Here is a 22,133-nt window from a genome sequence, read left to right on the forward strand (position 1 = left end):
GGCTGTTAGATTCTGAATCCAAGCATTACAATCCAGGCCTCACCTAACTGTGAGGGCGCAACAGCAGCTGCAGTAGGATGACGACCACACTTCCCGTATGTCCTGCTCTCCCAAGGGCATCCAAGCTCAGATTCTGGCACCTGTATCAGGTGGCTTACAATCACTTCTAACTCCAGCTGATATAACCTGACCTCCAGGGACACCTGCAATCACATGTACACATTACTGGCAACAAAATCTTAAAAAAATAAAAAAATCTTAACACTTTTGCTAAAAATCCTCACTCGTGCCCACAAAGGGATTAAAGAAAGGATGGAAGCCTGGAGTCTCAACCCTGATTTTGGATCAGTCTCCTGCTTGCCTCTGCTTGGGCATCTTAATCACATGCCCACTTGAGAGGCCTTCATCATAAACATATCCTAAATGAAGCCTTGAAGACGGGTCCCTCCCAGATGAGAGCACTGTCCACAAATAGGAGGCTGCACCTTACTGAGTGCAGTCATTACTGAGGAGGTGGCACTAATCCTTTCAGGTAGTAATGGGAAGGCCAATTCTTTCTCACATCAGTACCCCAAAGATGACTTGACATCACTGGACCTTTGTTCCATGTGTGGCTCAAACTGCTTCTCTTGTCTCTAAGTTGGGTGTCAAGAAGGAAAGTGGTTTGTCTAGCTAGCCCTTTCTGGCTGCTACAGCCAGGACTTTTGCCCCAAACTGATTACAAAACTGGAAAGGCTGTGTGCTAACAGCCAAGGCTGACAAGTTGAGTCTACAGACACAGGCCCAGACGCCAGCTGCGCCCAGGGCAAAAGTTGGTGGGCACCTGAGACCAGGTCTATTTCTAGGCAAGCAGAAGAGGTACAAAGACAAGTGATTAGGAACCACATAAGGGTATTTATTTCATACAGGGCTCTGTACAAAACATCTACACGTATCTTTACAGAATAAGTAAATACCTGAAGGTAAATTGACAATGCTTCTCAGTAGCAGGGGAGTCCTGGTATGGGCACACACCACTCTCTTCAGCTTAGCACAAGCCAGTGCCACCTGCTTGTTTGGATGCAGAATTGTGGCTTGGACCCTGGGCCCACGCCCCTCCCCTTAGTCAACACACTTCCTACAGCTCTTCAAGTATGCCAAAGGCACAGATGACAACTTCCTGTGGCAGACTGACAGTAACTTGTCACTGCATCACTCTGGACCTGGGAAATTCTCCTTTGTCCTGAATTAATCCCTGTGAATCACTTGCCCCAGGCCGGGCTCCTGTGTGGAGAACGATTTACCGCTCCAGCTTGGTTTGGTTAAAGTGCTTTGTGTAACTCAGCCTGGACACCTCCTATGTGCTCTGGTTTGTGGCTGCCCAGCATGCAGAGCATCCCACTGCATACAGTGGGCACAGGAGACACGTTGGGTGTGAATACGGCAGGACTGGAGAAGAGTGCCCAGGAGAGATCAGGAAAATAGAAGCATGGAGATGCTTCCCAGTACTCACTCTTTAAAGCAGCAAAAGGCACTTTTGTTTTCAAGCCAGAGTTTCTATAAAACAAACCTGGCTTTGCTTTTAACAAAGCCATCCTAGGAAGACCGAGTGATCCTACGGAGCCCATACACCCCTCCTTGAGGAGCCCAGGGGTAAGATGGGCTGGTGGTGTGGGGTTCCTGCCAAGACCTGTCTACATGCTGGCAAATTGCCAAGGACATTCCCAGCCTGACCCAGCAGCTGAGATCACTACAGACAGGCCAAGGTGGATGACTAGTGGAAAATAAGGAAAACAAGACAAGTGACACTGTGGGGCATGGGATTGTTCACAAAGCAACTTTGGCTAAACTGAGCAGGGAACTTATCTCAGGTACAATCCTGTCTTCCCAGATAATTGGGACCTGAGGCAGGAGGATCAAAAGTTCAAGGCCAGCCTGGGTAACTTAGGTAGACCCTGTCTAAAAAATAAAACTACTAAAAAGTCTGGTGCTACTCAGTGGTAGAATATTTGCCTCACATGTGCAAGGTCCTGGGTTCCATTTCCCTCCAAGAAAGGAAAAAGTAAATGTTATCCCAGTACACGCTTATCACTGATAGCTTCTCCCAGGAAGGAACTATAAGAGAGGAGGCTGGAAAGATGACTCCACCGTTAATAGTGCTTACTACTTCAGTTTTACTAGAGGACTGGCGTTCAGATCCCAGCACCCACACCAGGCTCCAGGAAATCTGAAGCCCACTTCTGGCTTCTGTGGGCACCTGCATACACACGTAAGTTTTTTTTCTTTTTTTTAAGTGAGGATACTTGCTATGTTAGGTGTTGTATACAATCATAAAAATAGTATTAAAAATGTCTTTATAGGTAATGTCATGTGGCTTATAGAGAAAGAATAGGGAAACATAGGTAACACCATCCTGGAGATTAGCATTCCTCTGCTGAGATCTCTAGGCTGGGATCAGAAAATTTAACTAGAACCCAGCTCATGTCTGTGACTTTGACCAGCTGCTCCCAGCCTGGAGTTCTCACCTCTCGCTTTCATCCCAAGGCTGGACTTTGTCCCTGCCTGCTTTGTCTAGAAAACACAGAATATGTGGTGCTTTAAGGAGGGCCTCTCTGTGCCCAACTTTCTTCTAGGCAGTGAGCTGGGTAGCCAGGTGTTCCAGAGCCACTTCCAACAGTTGAGGAACAAAGAGCACTCAGGTCCACTAAGCCCAGTGTCAGGCAGCTCTGCCACTATGCACCAAAGTCAAAACATAAGCTGCCAAGGGCAGCAGAACAAAACACCCCTGACGGAAACCCTTTAATTACAGCAATTCCACCCTCTTGTGCCTTTCTGGAAGTGGGGAGAGCTTGGTGCACTGGGTGAGAAAGTGGCTCCTTGGGCTGAGTTTAGGGGAACAGCTGCAGCTGGAACTTAGGGGCCCACTCCAGGGCACTCTTCACCACTGCTAGAGCCGCTGCTCCAAGTGCCACCGTCAGCCCCATCACTGCCAGTTTCACAAAGCGGTTGGTCCTTGGTTTGGTCAGGACATCTTTTGTTCGAGCCTCAGGCCGCAGAAGTCCCCGAAACCGCTGCCGCAGCACCATATCTGGCCTCTGCTGGGTTGATGCCAGCTCAAAGTCTTTGAAAGTAGAGGCTGCCGTTCTGTGGACAGGAGCAGAAGGTGGCACAGAGGGACAAGAGGACACTGAGAGGACTGCTGCAGAGCAGGCTACTGTCCAGCTCTCCTGGACAAGGACCCATAAGTGCCTGCTACAATGTAGATCTCTGCAAACACCAGACAAGCCGACCCTCCCTCTGCTGGCTTCCACTGCCCCAGCTGCAGCAGTGCCTCCCGCATCTCACCTTTCAGCCTCCTGCTGTGCAGCTGCCTCCCTTGCAAGTTCAGAAGGGGGAAACTGAACAAAGAGGTCTCCTGCTCTGCTGATGAGAGTCTCATAGGGCAGGTCCTGAGGGATCTGGGACAATAGGTGGTGGACAGAGGCCATGTCACAGTCACAGTCCAGGACTTCCTGCTCCCGGTACAGCACAATCTGGCAAAGGCAGGCTTTGAATCAGACACCAGAGGTACACAACCTAGATAGGCACTTGCTTTTCTTTACATACAGACCTAAGTCTTAGTAACAGACAGTGCTCAGCCCAAAAGTTTGGCAAATGTGCTATATCCCATGCCAACTATAATATGACTGACCAATTCTAGCAAATCCTCCCAGAACACCTGTCTGCTCAAGGCACCCTAAGTCTTGAAACAAACTGACATTCTCATAGGAAGAAAAAAAGGACTACAGCAGACTCTGAGGAGCCTCAGAACAGCCTTACAACCATCTTGCTTCCTTCAGGCATCCTCCTGACAAGAGTGTTCACACGTTCATAGCTGCTGAAGGCCACTCTCCACGCCACTCTCCTCTCTTGGAAACGAGCCCCACACTCTTCCACCACCCACTCCTCTTTCAAGCCTAATACCAAGCCCCTCTCTTCCTGAAGCCTGGCACTGGCAGGCAGACCCATCATGATATCCACTAGCTATAAGTTCCAGGTGATCTCCACGGGATCACTAACAGTCACACGGCACACTGGTGTTTTGAAGGGTCAGAAGTCTCAAAGTGAGGACAGTTGCTTAACCAACAATCCCTGACACTTCCCAGTCTGGGGAGTGGGCCAACAGCCGGGGAGCCACTGTCCCCTTCAAGAACATTGATCAAGCTAATGGGTAACAGTGAACCTAGTCACTGCCCCCCAGTGTGTACCTACCACAGCTGCAAAGTAAATGGGCATGAGCGGGTGGCAGGCCAGGAAGAAGTCGTATAACCGCACAACATGCCTGAAGTCCGACAGGACGTGCCCAAACCAGGTGATAAGCCAGCTGAGGGCAAAGATGGTCCCCACCTCAGCACTAGGAGCAAAGGAAATCCAGATGTTAGGTGCCCTGTCAGCTGTCAGCTCATCCCAAAGGCACAGTACCCAGTAAGCTCTCCAGGACTGTGGACAGGCCTGAATTTCCAGACAGAAAGAATGGACACAAAGATGCCTGAAGAATTTGACACTAACCATTAATATGAGGCTACAACTAAAGTCGTTCTTTGAAGAAACAAAGAGCTAGAAAGCATGGTGGCGGCTGCCATGTGTGTCCATGTACACACAGATGTGGACTCACCTCTGCATGAAGTCATGGAGTTGTGGGTTCACTTGGTCAATGATGGGCATCAGGTAATTTAGGATGTGCTTGGTGTTGTCCATTGTGGGATCCATGAAATCCCTGTGGGAAGATAATCCAGTCAATGCACTTGGTCAGGTTCAAAAGTTCAGGTTAGGGCTGCTTAAAGAGTGGGCTCAAACTACTCGGACACTGACGATCCTGAGAAGGCTGGAGGAGTGACACCCGTCCTGGCACAAAACCAGATGCACAGGTACCTGAGGTGGTGGGTAGACAACTTTTCTACCAGGGATGTTGCCAGCTTCTCCCCCACTACCAACAGGAAAGTGACCACTATGTCATGGTAGCCCTGGTAGTAGTGGAGCTGAGGGTTGCGATCCAAGATGAGGAGGATGATGTCAATTAGTTCTTCCTGAAGCCCTTCTCTCTGCTCATCTGGCATGCCTGGGAAGAGGAGATGCATCTGAATTGGCACGGAGCCTAGTGACAAAGATTAGGCCAGCATGATTTTCAGAGAAAAGTACCCAATAACAGACAGTGAATTACAAAATAGTTGGCAATTTCTTGAAAAATTCCTTGAATAATCTACATATTACATATGTGGAGAGGAAAAACCACATAGTAGGGGCCCCTGACAAAACTGCCTAACTAAAACCTTACAGTCAGCATGGCCAATCATAGGGAAAGACTGCACATGCCTCCAAGATGCCATGCTGCCACGAGCTCTGCACTCCAGCTCCAGAAGTTCTGATATCTGCACACAAATACACATGCAAGCAAAACACCAATGCACATAAAATGAAGATAAGAACATGTAAAACAATAAAAATAAATAAATGGTAAAAGATGAAGTATTCTGTGGATTAGATATTTTGGGAATTGTGAGGGCTATTTACCCTTAAATAGTTCAGAAACAAAATTACATGTGTTTGTATAAAAAAGAAAGAAACAGGCAGAACTGAAGAGATGGCTCAGAGGTTAAGAGCACTAGCTGATCTTCCACAGGTCCTAAGTTCAGTTCCCAGCAACCATAATCTTCTAAAATGAGATCTGGTGCCCTCTTCTGGCAAGTAGACGTACATGTAGGCAAAATACCATCTACAGAAGAAATAAATCTTTTAAAAAGATTCCATTGCTTTAAAAAAAAAAAAAAAAAAGGAAGGAACAGGCAATTAATGTGGCAACATGTGAATCTGTGATCAGCAGAAAAGTACCTAGAGACTTCTTTGTCCTACTTCTTTTTTATTTTATTTTATTAAAGTTCCCACTCCCTTCCCACCTCCCATTTCCTCCACCTTTCCCACCAACCCTACTTCTTGGAATGAAATTATGTAAGGAATTATATGAAAATTAAAACTGTTGTATTCAGGGGCTGGAGAGATGGCTCAGAGGTTAATTAAGAGCATTGACTGCTCTTCCAGAGGCCCTGAGTTCAATTCCCAGCAACCACATGGGGGCTCACAGCCATCTATAATGAGATCTGGTGCCCTCTTCTGGACTGCAGGCAAAAATGCAGACAGAACACTGTATACATAATAAATAAATAAATATTAAAAAAAACAGTTGTATTCAAACCAGGAGGTAGTGGCGCACGCCTTAATTCCATATAGCATTTGGGAGGCAGAGGCAGATGGATCTCTATGAGTTCAAAGCCAGTCTGGTCTACAAGAGCTAGTTCCAGGACAGGCTCCAAAGCTACAGAGAAACCTTGTTTCGAAAAATGTTTTGATAAAGAATTATGAATCTGTTCTTCCTTTAGTCAGAGCTCAAAGGGCATAAGACCATGCTTAGCCCATGTACCAAGATCAAGACACCTAAAGTCAAGAAGGCTGGAAAGTTCAAACTCTGCATCTACAAGGCACCCCTGGATCTGAAAGTGACCTTGAATCACAAGGTTCTGTTAAGGGAGTTAAAAACACAACACCAAAGAAACCGAAGCTGTTGTTGGTTGGAAAGCTGTCATGATCTGTTTCAATTCCTCTACTAAAATCGATCCAGAGCTGGGTGGTGATGGTGCACGCCTTTAATCCCAACACTCGGGAGGCAGAGGCAGGAGGATATCTATGAGTTCCAAGCCAGCCTGGTCTACAAGAGCTAGTTCCAGGACAGGCTCTAGAGTGACAAAGAAACCTTGTCTCAAAAAACAAAACAAAACAAAACAAAAAAACAATCCACAAAACTCCACTCTTGCTATTGTATGAACTGGAGAAAATAGTCACTAAGAAGCAGGTAATCTTTGCTGCTCAGCAGAATCCTGCCATAGCCAGTTTGAAAAAGTCACATGGAAAATAAATGAATGTACCTAGGAAGGGCACACTGACTGACAGGAGACGGTGGGTGGCCTGCCACAAAGGTTTCCACAAGGATGACACACAGCAAGTCAGTGTAAACTGGAGGCTGAACTGCCTGGTGTTTGTGAGAGCCCATGAGAGCCCATGTGCAGTAACACTAACTTTGAGTTCCAAGAATGAGCTGTAAATGAAAACAACTGAGGCAATTACTTAGGGGAGATGGAGGATATCGAGCCCTGACCTCATAAAATATTTTAGAAGAATGTCACCAAGAACAGCTTTCTTATGTGCTTAGCTCAGCATTCAGCTACAATTTTTTTGTGAGAGAAAACAGCAAGATAAGGAAGGGTCCACATTAAACTGAACAATAAAGGTTCAAGGTAAAAATAAAGGTCACTCCTTGCCCATATTAATTCCACCTTCTCAAAAGAGGTACACTATAAAGATAAACGAGAAAACAAAGAAAACCAAGAATTAAGTGAAACCAAGAAAGCAGCGAGAGCAAGAGCTATAGTCTGATTGAATTTCTGGTTTATGATTGGTCAGGCTGGCCCAGAGGACATGAGTGGAAAGGGTTTAAAATGCCCAGGAGGAACCAGTGTGCAGAAAGATTACCATACTGGTGACATAAATGCAAGGAGTAAAGGATGCAGAGGAAAAGAGGGAGGCACCTGCCCTCATTCACCTCAACTGGACCAGCAGGGTAGAAACAGGGGACTGGGCCATGGGAAGTGCTATCATAACCACACTGACTGGCTACCAGCCTGTGGGAGCTCACAAGCCTCCCATGAAGAATAGATCCAAATAGAGCAGAGGCCTATAATACACAAGTGCCAACCGGAGCTTGTTCCAGCTAAGTATGGCCAAATATCTCTTCAAAGGTCAAGGTAAAGTTATACGGGAAGAAAACTAGATTATAGATTGAGGTTTGTTGCCCAGTACCCTCGATATGAAAACAGAAAGTATAGTCTTTTTTTTGTCCTGGAAAACAAGAGGCAATTTCATGAACATGTTCTACAAACATGCAGGGAAAGGCTCCAGCCATCACCACACATGTGAAGTTAACACTCACCAAATGAAGTTACAATTCCCATTAGGATACATTCCAAACTAACCTGCTACCAAAGCCAGACCCCTTGCCCTGCCAATCCTTACAAAGCTCCTCTAGGGCACAAGGGCAGACAAGGATGCAAGAGTTGCTTCTCTGACTTGCCACCTCTGGGCACAAAGAATCCATAGTGAGGGTTTCCACTTGAGTGGTTGAGAGCAGGGTTCTTTCTGCATGCATGCCTCTGTTGCTGGGAAGAAAACACCTTAATCCCAGCAGGCATCATCACAAGAAGGTAAATGCAAAGGGACAGAAAGCCTCAGTCTAGATGTAGCAAGTCTGGAAATCTGCTCACCAGGAGGGAAGCGCCGAAGAGACCGCCTGACATCCAGCAGCACTTGCTGGTAATCCTTGCTCAATTGTCGCAGATCCTTCCCTAGCAAAGAAAGAAGAACATGGTATTATTGCAAAGAGGTCTGGAAAACCAACTGAGGGGTAAATTCTTCTGGGACTTCCAGTATAGTTCATGGTAGAGAGCTAACCTAGCAAGCTTGATGCCAGAGGTTAGACCCACATCACAAGGGAAGCAAACAGTTATAAAAACGACTTTTTGGAATGATAGTTGAGACCTAGAGGACACACAGAGCAGTCTTTTCCTCAAGAGGACAAGACTGAAGATGTAACACCTGCATCTAAGCACCAGGTACAAGTAGAATCCCAACCACACAGTCAGGTGCAGTGCTGGATTACACTTGTAATCCCTGTCCTTGGGAGACTGTGGCTGAGGGATTGCCTCAGGTTTGAAGACAACCTAGGCTACCCAGCAAGACCCCATCCAAAATAAAAATTTAAAAAGAGAATGAAAAACAAAAAGAGGAAGAGGAATACTAAAATGGGAGAGGCCAAGGACGCAGTTTAATGGCACAGTGCTTGCCCTGCACATGCAAGGCCCTGGACTGGATGCGCACTACTACTGAAAACAAATACCAGGAAAGATGCATTTGACAGGTAATCTCTAGTTTAGTTTTAAACACAGCTGTTTCATGTCTGATGAGCACAAAGGAGGGAAGAGCCTGTCAACACGTACCTCTCAGGCCACCATGAGGACTGACTAGAATTAGGAATAAGGCACAGTGTGTGCTCAGCATGTGAGCACTGCAGGGCCTTGAGCATCCAGGGCATGGAAGTGGCACTGGAGCGAAACGTCACTGAATGCTAATGGACAACTGCATATTAAAAGTATGGGTTTAGCTGGGTGGTGGTGGTGCACGCCTTTAATCCCAGCACTCGGAAGGTAGAGGCAGGTGGATCTCTGTGAGTTTGAGGTCAGCCTGGTCCACAGAGTGAGGACCAAAGACAGCCAGAGTTACACAGAGAAACCCTGTCTCACAAAACAAAACAAACAAAAAAGGATTTATTTTTATTTCAAGTGTATCGTTGCTTTGCCTGTACATTTGTCTGTACACTGTATATATGCAATGCCCAAGAAGGCCAGGAGGTGTCAGATCCCCTGAAATTGGAGTTAAACACAGTTGTTAGCTACCATGTGAGTGCAGAGAATCGAACTCGAATCACCTGGAAGAGCAGTCAGTGCTCTTAATCACTGAATCATCTCTCCAGCCCTAACTTTGAACTTTTTTTTTTTAATTGGTTTCTGTTTTTTTGTTTGTTTGTTTGTTTTGTTTTGGAGACAGGGTTTCTGTATAGCGCTGGCTATCCTGGAACTCACTCTGTAGACCAGGCTGGCCTCAGACTCACAGAGCACTACTTCCTGGGTACTGGATTAAGTCAGTACTAGGATTACAGGCATGTGCTACCACAACTAGTTTTATGCAGAGCAGGGATTGAACTTTGTGAATGCTAGGCAAATGCCCTTATTGACTGAGCTAGAGAGATGGTTTATAGATAGAAACATGTATCTTCCTCATTCCAAGCGACGTGCTACTGTGTAAGTGTTGATTTTCCTCACAATCCACAAAGAAGACTATCAGAGGAGCCTGTGCAAGACTTCCTCTTCCTCCCTCCCAGGACCACCCTTCTGACAAAGGCCCATTGCCCTGAGGAGGCCAGTTTCAAACATCTGTCACATTTGTAACAAGTGGCAACCTAGCATCCACTTGGCACCACATCATCAAACTTTTTAGCACATGAGTCATTTGAATCACGTCCAGTATGTGGACACAGCAGGGCACCCAGACTGCCAAGTGAATGAGAGAAGGCCCAGCACACCAGGACACTGCACAGAGGTAGCAGGAGGGCACTGGCTACAGGGCTTGAGCTCAAGGACTTGCTTCACTGTATGGCTTACAGATTAGCTCATTAGCTTCTGGCAGAACTGAAGAACTCTGGAACTCCAAGGAACCTTAGCATTTCTGTAATGTACCCAGAGGCCAGAAGGAGACATCAAATCTCCTGGAACTAGAGTTAGAGATGGTTGTGCACCACCATATATGTGCTGGGAACTGAACCCAGGTTCTCTGCAAAAGTAACACGTGTTCTTAACTGCTGAGCCACTTTTCCAGCCCCCTAAGATAGGCATTTTTAGTAAACTCCTCTAACTAGACAACTTTACTCCCAAGTTGAAACTCCCCACCCCCAGCTTTTGTTCCCTTACTTGACACAGGTGGTGGCTCATTGGTGTTGACATTGAGGAGCTTGGGCCACACTTGGCACCTGATCTCATCAGTCAGGAGCCCTCCCTCGCTGATAGCCATTCGTCGGAGGGCGGCCACATCAATGGGATCACTGTTCAGGGCCTGGTGTATCTCCGCCACCTTCTTTTTCCTTTTGGCATTAAAGTCTGGGGAAACAAACAGATACACAATGTGCATGCAGAGAATGAAGCACACACTTAGTATGTGCGGTGTTTGGCTTTAGAGTCCCTATCTCAACTTGGTATGCGGTAAACCAGGTACCTTCTCTTAGCTCCGATCCTCATGCTTGCTTCTTATACAACCTACATATATTTGTCATACAATGGGAAAAACACTATGGCCATACCCCAAGAAAGTAACAAGACATGATAGTTTTAGGAAGTATCAGTAAGTACCAGCAGCAGCTACTGTCAATGTGTTCGCAGAACACAGGTATCTCAATTTAAGTGTTTTTCTTGAATTAGGGAGTACAGTGGGAGAGGACCTGGGAGAGGACCTGCCTAGCATAGTAGAGGTCCTGGGTTCAACCTCTAGCACTGAAAAAAAAAACTTAATTCTACATTTCAATAAAACCATATGCAAGTCTCAGCCATAGGCTGAGAGAACTAATAAAACACTAACTGCGGGGAGACGTTTCTGAAAGCCAAATGTCAGAGGAGTGTGTATTTCTATTGTGTCTGGTGGTTCAAGAGGCTGTGACATCGTACGAAATTCAACAGTTTCCCAAAAGTCACATTCAGGGATGGAGAAATGGCTCAGCAGTTAAAGTGTACAGTGCATTCCAGAGGGCCCAGCTCAGTTCCCAGTACCCACAACAGGCAGTTCACAACTACCTGCATCTCCAGTTCTGGGAATTCACACCCTCTTCTGGCCTCTGCAGGCACCAGATATGAGTGTTTACATGTAAACACTCACACACATAAAATAAAAATAAAAAAAAAAACATCTTAAAGTCACATTCATTTTTGGCAACCAGAAAGTGGTATGTTTTTGTTTTTTCCTGTATATTTGTGTTTTTCCCACATGTTTGTGTGAGCACCTCATCAAAGCCCAGAGTGAGTGGAGTCAGGAAAAGTTTCAGATCCCCTGAACTGGAGTTAAGGATGACTGTAAACAGCCACATGTATGCTGAGAACTGAATCCAGGCCCTCTGCATGAACAATAAGTGCTCTTAACTCCTGCCCAATCTTTCTAGTCCCTGTCTGTCTTTTGCTCTCCATGTAGCCAAGAAGAACCATGAACTTCTGATCTTCCTGCCTCTGCCTCCCGAGTACTGCAGTAGGGGCCTATGCTACCATGCATGACTTTATACAGTGCAGTGGATTGAACCCAGGGTTTCCTAGCATCCTACCAACTGACCTACATCCCAGCTACAAAGCAGCTCACATTTATATGCAAGAGTCTATTACTTACAGCTAGTTTATAATGCTGAAATATTCTTTTAGAAGCTAGGTACAATGGAGTATTCCTTTATTCCAGCACTTGGGAAGCAGACTTAGGAGTATCCCAAGTTCAAAGTCAGCCTTTCTTCTATATAGCATGTTCAAGGCCAGCCTGGGCTATAGGAGCCTATTTCAAAAAACAAAAATGATTTTTTTTATCTGGGGGAGGGGGTTCAAGCAGGGTTTCTCTTTGAAGCCCTGGCTGTCCTAGAACTCACTTTATATTATAGACCATGCTGGACTTGAACTCAGAGGTCTGCTTGCCTCTGCCTCCTGAGTGCTGGGATTAAAGGCATGCACCACCATGCCCAGCTCAATTTTTTTTTTTTAAAAAAAGACAGGACCTGGGCTGAAGAGATGGCTCAGAGGTTAAGAACACTGGCTGTTCTTCCAGAGGTCCCGAGTTCAATTCCCAGCAACCATATAATGGCTCATAACCATCTGTAATGAGGTCTGGTGCCCTCTTCTGGCATAGAGGTATACATGCAGGAGGAACATTGTATACATAATAAAATAAATCTTAAAAAAAAAAAAAAAAGACAGGACCAGCTGGGCAGTGATGGCCCATGCCTTCAATCCCATCACTCGGGAGGCAGAGGCAGGCAATCTCTGTGAGTTCAAGACCAGCCTGGGCTACAAGAGCTAGTTCCAGGACAGGCTCCAAAGCTACAGAGAAACCCTGTCTCAAAAAACAAACAAACAAACAAACAAGACAGGATCTCAGTGTGGTGCAGGTTGGCTGGAAACTTGCTATGTAGACTAGGCTGGCCTCAAACTAGATCTGCCTGCTTCTGCCTCAAAAGTTAGTTTTTTAGAAAGCAGGAATTGCAACTTAGACTACTAGTTCTCTCATTTTAACAGTACAAAGCCTCTTGATTTTCAAGTGGAACATCTACTTTTATGAACAGCAGATGATGCTTGTTAAGAGTTTATGGTTACCTGCACCACTGAAAAAATAAAAACTACAAGAATTTCAACACAAAATGCCAAATGTCACAAGGCAGTACACTATAATTATCAAGAAAACCTTGATAGACAGCAAGGCCAAGAGTGCAATACAGTACAGTAAGTCAGGCCAACCTACATATGCATACACATATCTATAGAATAAATATTGGATACTAGAAACTATGGTTATTATAAGGCGGACACCACCATAAGAAGGTAGATAAGACAAGAAACAATATCACACGGTATTTTAGATTCTGGAAGAGGTACTGAACAGATGACCTTAATAATGTCCTATTCTGAGACAACAGTCTACAACTGTGTTCATGACAAAGGGGACATTATTAACACAAACTGGAGTTGTTAAGAGTCCTAGTGACCTATCTGTGTGAGCTATGACAAATGAGAGCTTTGGAGTCATATGCAACTGGAGGTCAAACAGGAAGAAAACAGTGATTTCTGGCCTAGGTAAGCCTGTTCTATTGCTACACTGTTGTTGCTGTCCCTAGTAACACAAGAGGGTGACCAGTGTCTGAGATTTTCCTGGTATAAGTCTAGCCTCTGAGAATAACTTCTCAGAGTAAATTCATATTGTTCTCTTCACTCTCAAGATTGGCCCAGGTTGGATGTTAAATAAAATGGCTCCTTTACCTAGAAATAAAAAAATCAGGCTCTTCTCTCACTCAGTAAAGGACAGCACCAAATATTTCTGAGGTATGTCAGGCTCTTGCCTCAGTGGTGCCTCCCTTCCAGGCTCCCATGCACTACGAGGTCCATCATTTAATGGGTCTGTAGGAAGTACTGAGGTGAAGAATGAACAATGGCTCCCTCACAGCTCCTGAGAAGCTCATAGCAGGAAGGGACACAATTATTACATAGGGTATTTGAGAACCCTGAAGGATGGCAAACCTTGAAAGGCTCTGCCAGGAATTGATTCTGAAATCCCCTAAGAACTGCCACACTGAAGAGTGTCAAAGGCAAAGCACGCCTGGCAGAGGAAAGAGTGTTAGCAAAGACACCATGGCAAGAAACAGGCACAGGGAACAGTAAGAACAAGAAACGGGGAGAGAACAAGGAAGTTACGACTGGAGTGGGGGAGCTCAACTTGAACTGAGTGGTTCAGCAGGAAGTCTGGGCTTTTTCTGAAGGGCTACCTACATCCTCCGAAGACAAGGCTGCATGCTTTCCAAGAGGATCAAGAAGGGTAAGCAATGTTTTTGTTGTTATTGTTGTTTTTCATTTTTTATTGCAGTGCTAGGGATGAGTGCAGGGTTTATGAAATTTCACAGGGATCCCTACCTAGCACGGGAGCTATACATACTGTGTGACAACAGCACAGGCTGAGCAAGAAACTGAGCAGGAACCGGATTAGTTTCCAACAGTGAACACAACATAAGCTCCATGCAAACTTTGGCAGTAAGAACCCTTGCATGTTCTGCACACCTCAGGGAGGAGCACTGAGGTGGCAGTCCCAAAGTCACTTCCAACTTTTGCTGACCTTTCGCCAAGAGTATGGAAAAATCTTATTTCTGCCCATTCCCAGTAAGCTACTCAGTAATGTGGGGAAGAACATAGTTTACAAACTCTTGGATTCCCATGAGGTTTAGGCAAAGACACAGCCATGAGTTAACTAATTCTGGACCAAGCCATGGCTACAATACTTACTTCCCTGATGTTTTCAGCTTTTTGTTTTTATTTTTTAAGACAGGGTCTCTCTTTGCAGTCCTGGCTGTTTTGGAACTTGCTCTATAGACCAGGCTGGCACTGAACACTGACTCGTGAGATCAAAGGCATGCAACACTATGCCTGGCTGTTATTTTTGAGACAGGGTCTCAAACTAGTCCTTGCTGGCCTGGAACTTAAAGTTCTGCCTGCCTCTGCCTCCTGAGTGCTGGGATTAAAGTTATGCCCACTGAACCTGGCTAAACCTCCTGATTTTGACTACGTGGAACTCAAAAAGCACATGTGTAGTAGAATAAATTATGTAGCTTACTTAGTTTCTGCTCTTCTGGAACAAAACTGCCACATAGTAAGTGCATTACTTTTCCCCCACACTACTGTGTGGCTTACTGCAGAATTCTGAACACTTCTGTAGATTTTCTGGCTTTCCTGACAACTCTGGGTGCTTTCCTGAGGCGGGTACTCAAATGTGGTCTTGGAGTGCTATCTGATCACCTGGATACTGCCATCCTTAACTTTCACCTTCACCTTCTAGTAGGTAAGGCTGGCGGGGCCAGTGAGATAGCTCAGTGGGAAAAGGTATTTGCATACAAGCCTGATGACCCAAGTTCTATCCCCAGATCTCATAAGGCGGCAGGAGAACTCAAGGAAGTTGTTTTCTGACTGCCATATGTACTCAGTAGTCACAAGCTTAAAGCTGAGTGGCGGATGAGGAAGTCATTCCTACATATGCCACCCCTACACACACTTTCCTGAGCCCACTGTGTAGCATTTCATTGTAACTCAGAGAACTCAAGTGAGCCGCTGGTGTACAAACTGCACAGCGAGGCCAACAGCCAGCCTATATCATAGAGCATCAGGGTCACCACTGAACAACTAATTCACAAACATCCTATTTATTCCTACAAAGTGAAAAGTCACAGTTGCCCCTTCTTTAATCAGAGAAAGATTAAAATTCATGTCTACTATCTGTTTTATTTTAAGGTAAATTGAACTAACAATTTCTTTACGCTTCACTTGGAGGAGCGGTGCATCATAAACTCCTAAACTGAGAGCTTCCAAATTCCTTTACGGAAGAGGACTTGGCTATCATCACCATGATGAAATAAAACAATTGTCCTAGGTCTACAAAATATTACTACTCCAAAAAAATAAGCTCTAGATGCCTGAAAAGTAACTGATTCAAAAAAAGAGAAAGAAATGATAATGGCACTACTTTGACCTGCTCCCCAAAGATTTTTTTCATGGCACTGGGGCTGGAGCCTAGGGCCTTTAAATGGCAGATAAAAGTGTGCTGGTACTGTGCTAAACCCCTAGCCCTAATATGCTTATTTTAATAAGGGTCACCAAAGCAGAAGATCTTTTTCTTCTCCCTTCCTGGTACTGGAGAATGAACCATGGGCTTCACATACTGTAGGCAAGTAATCACCTACTGAGCCATAACCCTAGCCCCTACCTACTCTATGTTTGAGATCAGGTCTCACTGTGTAGCTATGGCTGACCAAGAACTATCTACATAGATCAGGTTGGCCTCAAACAGAGATCCACCTACCTCTGCCTCCTGAGTGCTGGGACTAAAGGTGTGGACTATTATGCCTAGGCAATGCTAACATTTTATAGGAATATTATTCTGGGTTGGGTTTTGTGTTTCTGGTGAAATGTTAGTTTTTAAAATCCAACTTAACTTCTATGTACTACACTGTAAAGCTTGCTTGAGGCCAGTCTGGTCTACGTAGCGAGCTCCAGGCCAGTCAAGGCTACATACTGAGACCCTGTTTCCCAAATCCAAGCAAACAAAACTGTTAGCACTGTGCCTGGTTCCACAGCCCATATATTGAGAGAACACAGACAAGAAAATAACAAGTGTGGCAATGCATGCCTGTACCTAACACCGTGGAGTAGAGGGAGAAGATACAGACAAGGCTATCCTCTGCTACGAAGTAAGTTCAAGGCCAGCCTGGGCTTCATGAGACCTGATCTCAAAAGAAACATTAAAAATAAATAAAGGGGGCTGGAGAGATGGCTCGGAGGGTAAGAGCACTGACTGCTCTTCCAGAGGTTCTGAGTTCAATTTCCAGCAGCCACATGGTGGCTCACAACCATCTGTAATGAGATCTGGTGCCCTCTTCTGGCGTGTAGTTAGTCATACATGCAGGCAGAACACTATATACTAAATAAATGAATGAATAAATGAATGAATGAATGAATGAATGGCTGAGCGGCCTGGGAGGTAGTCCCAGCACTCAGAAGGCAGAGGCAGGAAGGTCTCTGAGTTGGAGGCCAGCCTGCTCTACAGAGTGAGTTCCAGGACAGCCAGGGTTAAACAATAAAACCCTGTCGTGAAAAACCCACTCCAACAACAACAACAAAAAAATATGTTTGAACACCATGTTTGTATAAGACAAAGACAGTGGACCACAATAATCTTGTATTCGTGGTAAAATTCCTGTTAAAAGAAAATAAACCCAAGTGCCCTTTTCTTTGATAGTACTAATTCATTTCTAAAAAATGTAACCAAACTGGAAGGAATTCATAAAGTACTAACATAAAGATAGATGGAAACAGGAAAGTTCCAGGGTAAATTATCAAGATCTGTACACTTGGTAACTGTAAAAGGGCCATGGCCATGTATCTCGGGGTCCTTCCGGCACTTCCTGCCCTCTTCAGAGAAAGAATATACTTTACTGAATGGGGAAAAACAGTGCATACCAATTTGGCTATGAGCTCTACAACCGAGTGTTTTCAGCATTAGTAATTTGGTCGTCAAGATATTTAAAACCAATCATCTTAACTAAGAAAAATCCTCTGCGTTCCCTTTCCACCCAGACAAGCTAGATAGAGGGCCTGAAGTTTTGCAACCAAGATATAGCTGCACTGCAACAGGTCACACGACCCATGTCACAGGGGCATTGGCTATGTCATAAAGACAGATGTCACACAGACACAAGCAAAGAGCCCGGGAAAGTGGCTCGCAGGCTGTCCAGCTTATCGGATGAGAAAAGAGGAATAACAGAAAATGAGCCCGGAGAACCAAGACGTGGAAACTAGAAGCATCATCCAAACATGTGGGAGGGATAACAGGGTCGGTTCTAACATGCGCACCACCTGTCAGGGGACGAAAGGGGAACAGCACTTTTGGATTAGCTCACCTGGACGTCTCACCAAGCAGCTACCATATGGGAAATGTATTCCAGAACACGCGAACAACAAAACCCAAGATTTCACAAAAATGCTTTAGCCGGAAAAAAGAGTATAGGAAACAGCACTGCTTTGTGCACAACAGAACACTAGCATAGGTGGCCCAAGGAAAGGCCAGAAAGTAGCTGAACAGGGAGTGTGAGGTGGAGAGCTCACCGACGGGAGTTTCTGGAACTGGACAGAGGCGACTTTGCATGAGTTTGTGTGTGTGTGCCCGAGCGTGCAGAGAGGAATTTCAGGGTCACAAGTGGAGGCCGGAGCTCTGGCAGCCGGCAGCCGTCTAGCACCGGCAGCCCGCTCTGCGGACGTGGCGGGCGGCGGCCGGGGCGAGGCCCGGTTCCTCCTCAGCCGACGCCGCCCCCCTCAGGCCCCGGCCGCTGCGGGCCCTCGCTCGTCGCCCCAGCCCGCCGCCTTCCGTACCTGCCTTCCCCGCGCCGCGCTTCCAGCGGCCCGCGGAGCCGACGCCCTGTGAGGGCCGGTGGGCCATCCCCGGGGGCCCGGGCCCCAGCCCGAGCCCCGGCTGGCGGCCGAGCCTGAGGCGCCGCTCCCACCGCGGATGGAAGCCCAGTTCAGCCGGGGCAGGCTGGACTCCGTCGGCCTGCGACGCGCAGGCGCGCAGACAACCACGCCCCCACGTGACCCGCGTGCTGGTGTGGGAGGGGCTGGGGCGCGCGCATGCGGCTTGACAGTGGAAAACGTGGGTGCGGAGGTTGTGCGTTCGTATGCTAGACCATATTTTATTATAGCTTTTACTTTATTATCTGTGAAACAGTTGTGAAAATTACTGAACTCACGAGGCTGGACACTGCCAGGCTCCAATGTTATGCGCAGACTATCGTTTGCCAAGGGCTCTACCTCCGGTCGTACCTGGCTCCCCAACTTAGCAGGGTCGCCTTGTGCAGCTCCTGCGGCTGTGGCTGCACAACGCCGGGAGACGGCCTCCATTCATGGAGATGGTTATGGGGCACTGCTCCCTTGCTGAGTTGTGCGAACCAGTTATCCTTTGGTCAAAATACTATGGGTGGGATCAGGCCTTTGAGCTCCTCACCTCCGGTGTTTCTTTCTTTTTTTTTTAATTTTTTTTATTTATTTTTTTAAATTTATTTATTTATTAAGGATTTCTGCCTCGTCCCCACAACCGCTTCCCATTTCCCTCCCCCTCCCCCGATCAAGTCCCCCTCCCTCATCTGCTCGAATTGCAATCAGGGTTCCCTGACCTGTGGGAAGCCCAAGGACTGCCCACCTCTATCCAGGTCTCGTAAGGTGAGCATTCAAACTGCCTAGGCTCCCACAAAGCCAGTACGTGCAGTAGGATCAAAAACCCACTGCAATTGTTCTTGAATTCTCAGTATTCCTCATTGTCCGCTATGTTCAGCTAGTCCGGATTTATCCCATGCTTTTTCAGACCTAGGCCAGCTGGCCTTGGTGAGATCCCAATAGAACATCCCCATTGTCTTAGTGTGTGGGTGCACCCCTTGTGGACCTTTACTCTGTAAGTCCTTTCTCTTTTTCGTTTTTTCTTTCTTTCTCTTCTATTCCCCACCTTCCCAAGACAGTTTCTAGCCCTGACTGACATGGAACTCACTCTGTAGACCAGGCTGGCCTCGAACTCAGAGATTCACCTGCCTCTGCCTCCTAAAGGGCCTTCAAGATCTTTTTAAGGTCTTCGAAGAGGATTCCTAGCTAGCCAGTCTAGTCTAATTGGTGAACTCCAGGCCAAAGGAGATGAATGGATATTACTGAAGTTGTCCTCTGGCTTCATGATAACACACACACACACACACATAAAGATCTCTCTCTCTGTCTCTCTCTCTCTCTCTCTCTCTCTCTCTCTCTCACACACACACACACACACGAACAAAGGAGCATCTTCTGGGGAATTTTCATGAGCAAAAGAGATTACTCTGAAGTCATTTTGGTTTTTTAAATTAATATTTAATACACGTAGAAATTTTCAATTTTAATTGTTCCCCAATTTCAACGGACTGAAATAAAAAAAATTAAATGTTATTCCTAATCTCACAGGTTATAATAATCACTTCCCTGATCCCATTAACAAACTCAATTAATTAAAATTATGTGAACATAGCCGGGCGGTGGTGGCGCACGCCTTTAATCCCAGCACTCCGGAGGCAGAGGCAGGTGGATCTCTGTGAGTTCGAGACCAGCCTGGTCTACAAGAGCTAGTTCCAGGACAGGCTCCAAAACCACAGAGAAACCCTGTCTCGAAAAACCAAAAAAAAAAAAAAAAATTATGTGAACATTTGAAATATCACTTGCAAATTTAGTAATTCTTTTTTTCTAAGCTGTGGTTCAGTGGCAAAGCAGTTGTCTAGCATGTGAAACCCAGACTGAGTTTGTTTTGTATTTGATCTTTATTTGAGACAGGGTTTCTCTGTGTAGCTTTGGAGCCTGTCCTGGAATTCTCTCCGTAGACCTGCTCGCCTCTAACTCACAGAGATCTGCCTGCCTCTTCCTCCGGATTAAAGGCGTGTGCCACCATCACCCGGTCCATACTGAGTTTAATAGTGTTTTGACAATGAAAAAAATTTTAAAATATTTATTTGTTATGTATACAATAGTCTATCTGTGTGTATGCCTGCAGGCCCGAAGAGGGCACCAAACCTTATTACAGATGGTTGTGAGCCACCATGCGGTTGCTGGGAATTGAACTTAGGACCTTTGGAAGAACAGCCAATGCTCTTAACCGCTGAGCCATCTCTCCAGCCCCGAAAAAAACTTTTTAAGTATCCTGATTTTCTAACAAAGCCTTTCAAACCTTTTTTGTTGTTGTTGCTTGTTTGTTTTTTTGTAGTTTTAGATTGTGTTTTTATATACAGGTTCTCCTGTGGCCAAGGCTAATCTCAATTTGCTGTGTGGCTAAGGATGACCTTGAACTTTTGATCATTCCGCAGTAGTGCACTACCAATTCATTTGTGCCAAGAATCCAGCCTAGGTTTTGTGCATGTTAATGAAGCACTCTACAAGTTCTATCCCTGACCTGTAATCACTGTAAATATAAAAAGCATTTAGACTGAGTCATGAAATTTCCCCCTAACCAACAGACATCTTTGTTTTGTACTTTAAACCATACCTCATATCCGTTCAGCAAGAAAAAAATTGAAGTGAGACACATTTGTTTTGAAGATTGCTTGGGGGCCGGTGAGACAGCTAAACAGGTTAACAGCACATACTGCTCTTGCAGAAACCCCAAGTTTGGCTCTCAGCACCCACGTGGAGTGACTCCCAACCCAATCCTCCAGCTCCAGGGGTCCAATTCAAACTTGTGGTCTCTAAAGGTATATGTACTTGTATACACCCACACACAGATTTTTTTTTTTTTTTTTGAGACAGGGTTTCTTGGTGTAACTGCCTTGACTGTCCTGGAACTCACTCTGTAGACCAAGCTGGCCACAAATTTACTGAGATCCAGGGGAGGGAGGGGCAACTGGGATTGGTATGTAATAAAAAAAAAAATTGTTAAAAAAGATTTACAGAAATCCCGCCTGCCTCTGACTCCCAAGTGCTGGGATTAAAACGTATGCACCACCATTGCCAGGCTACATAACTTAAAAGAAAGTATCTAAAAATAAATAAATAAAAATGCACACAAGAAATGCTTCTTTTGGAGCCAAGACACCATATACTTCTCAGCACTTACAAGAACATTTTCCGGTCTGGAGGCCTTTTATTTTTCTACACTTACTAAGCCATGAGTTAGTTCTCAGGTGCTGTGCTCCAGCAGCTCAGGTTGTGTAGGCTTCTTGGGTGGATCGGCTTGGTGATGCAGCTGAATAGGCTCCTTTCCCTCTGGCATCCTTTGTCTGATCATTTCCTTCGCTTTAGAGCCCTGGTGTGCTTAACACACGCAATAGACACACTCATTCTCTCAGCAAGTATTTGTTGTTGCTTGCGACAATGCCAACAGGTAACACCGTAGACTCCTGGTTTTGCCAGTGACATTTTGGGGCCATTCTTTTTTGAACAGGACCCATTCCAATGTTTTATAAAGGCTCTAGAGATCATGTATCGGCTGTCCTTTTGTGTTTGTTAATTTGTTGTATTGCTAGAGAAAGGCTCTGGCCTAAAGGGAACGAGGTTGGTTGGTTAATTTACTTCTTTTGTGTGTGGAGGATGAATTTAGGGCCTGCTCAAGCTAGGCAAGTGCTCTACCACTGAGCTCTCTCAGGGCCCTCATAAAGTCTTTTTAAATGTGTTCATATAAGTTTAAGGCTACAA

The 22,133-nt window shown here is 45.7% G+C and overlaps 1 protein-coding gene across 1 annotated transcript; it reads right to left on the reverse strand.

Annotated features, from left to right (window-relative positions):
• Window positions 1-874: 874 nt before the first annotated feature.
• Tbc1d20 (TBC1 domain family member 20) lies at window positions 875-18,507 on the reverse strand. Its single transcript, XM_041670792.1, has 8 exons — window positions 18,315-18,507; window positions 10,587-10,772; window positions 8,328-8,408; window positions 4,891-5,077; window positions 4,634-4,735; window positions 4,231-4,372; window positions 3,325-3,512; window positions 875-3,123 (listed from the first exon to the last, which is right to left on the reverse strand). Exons 1-8 carry the CDS (start codon window positions 18,379-18,381, stop codon window positions 2,868-2,870), a joined length of 1,209 nt encoding a protein of 402 aa, XP_041526726.1. The 5' UTR covers window positions 18,382-18,507; the 3' UTR covers window positions 875-2,867.
• Between the last annotated feature and the right edge of the window lie 3,626 nt (window positions 18,508-22,133).

The sequence above is a fragment of the Microtus oregoni genome, unplaced genomic scaffold, assembly GCF_018167655.1.
Source record: "Microtus oregoni isolate MIOR12 unplaced genomic scaffold, Mior012 000020F_ref0000438, whole genome shotgun sequence".
NCBI lineage: Eukaryota > Metazoa > Chordata > Mammalia > Rodentia > Cricetidae > Microtus > Microtus oregoni.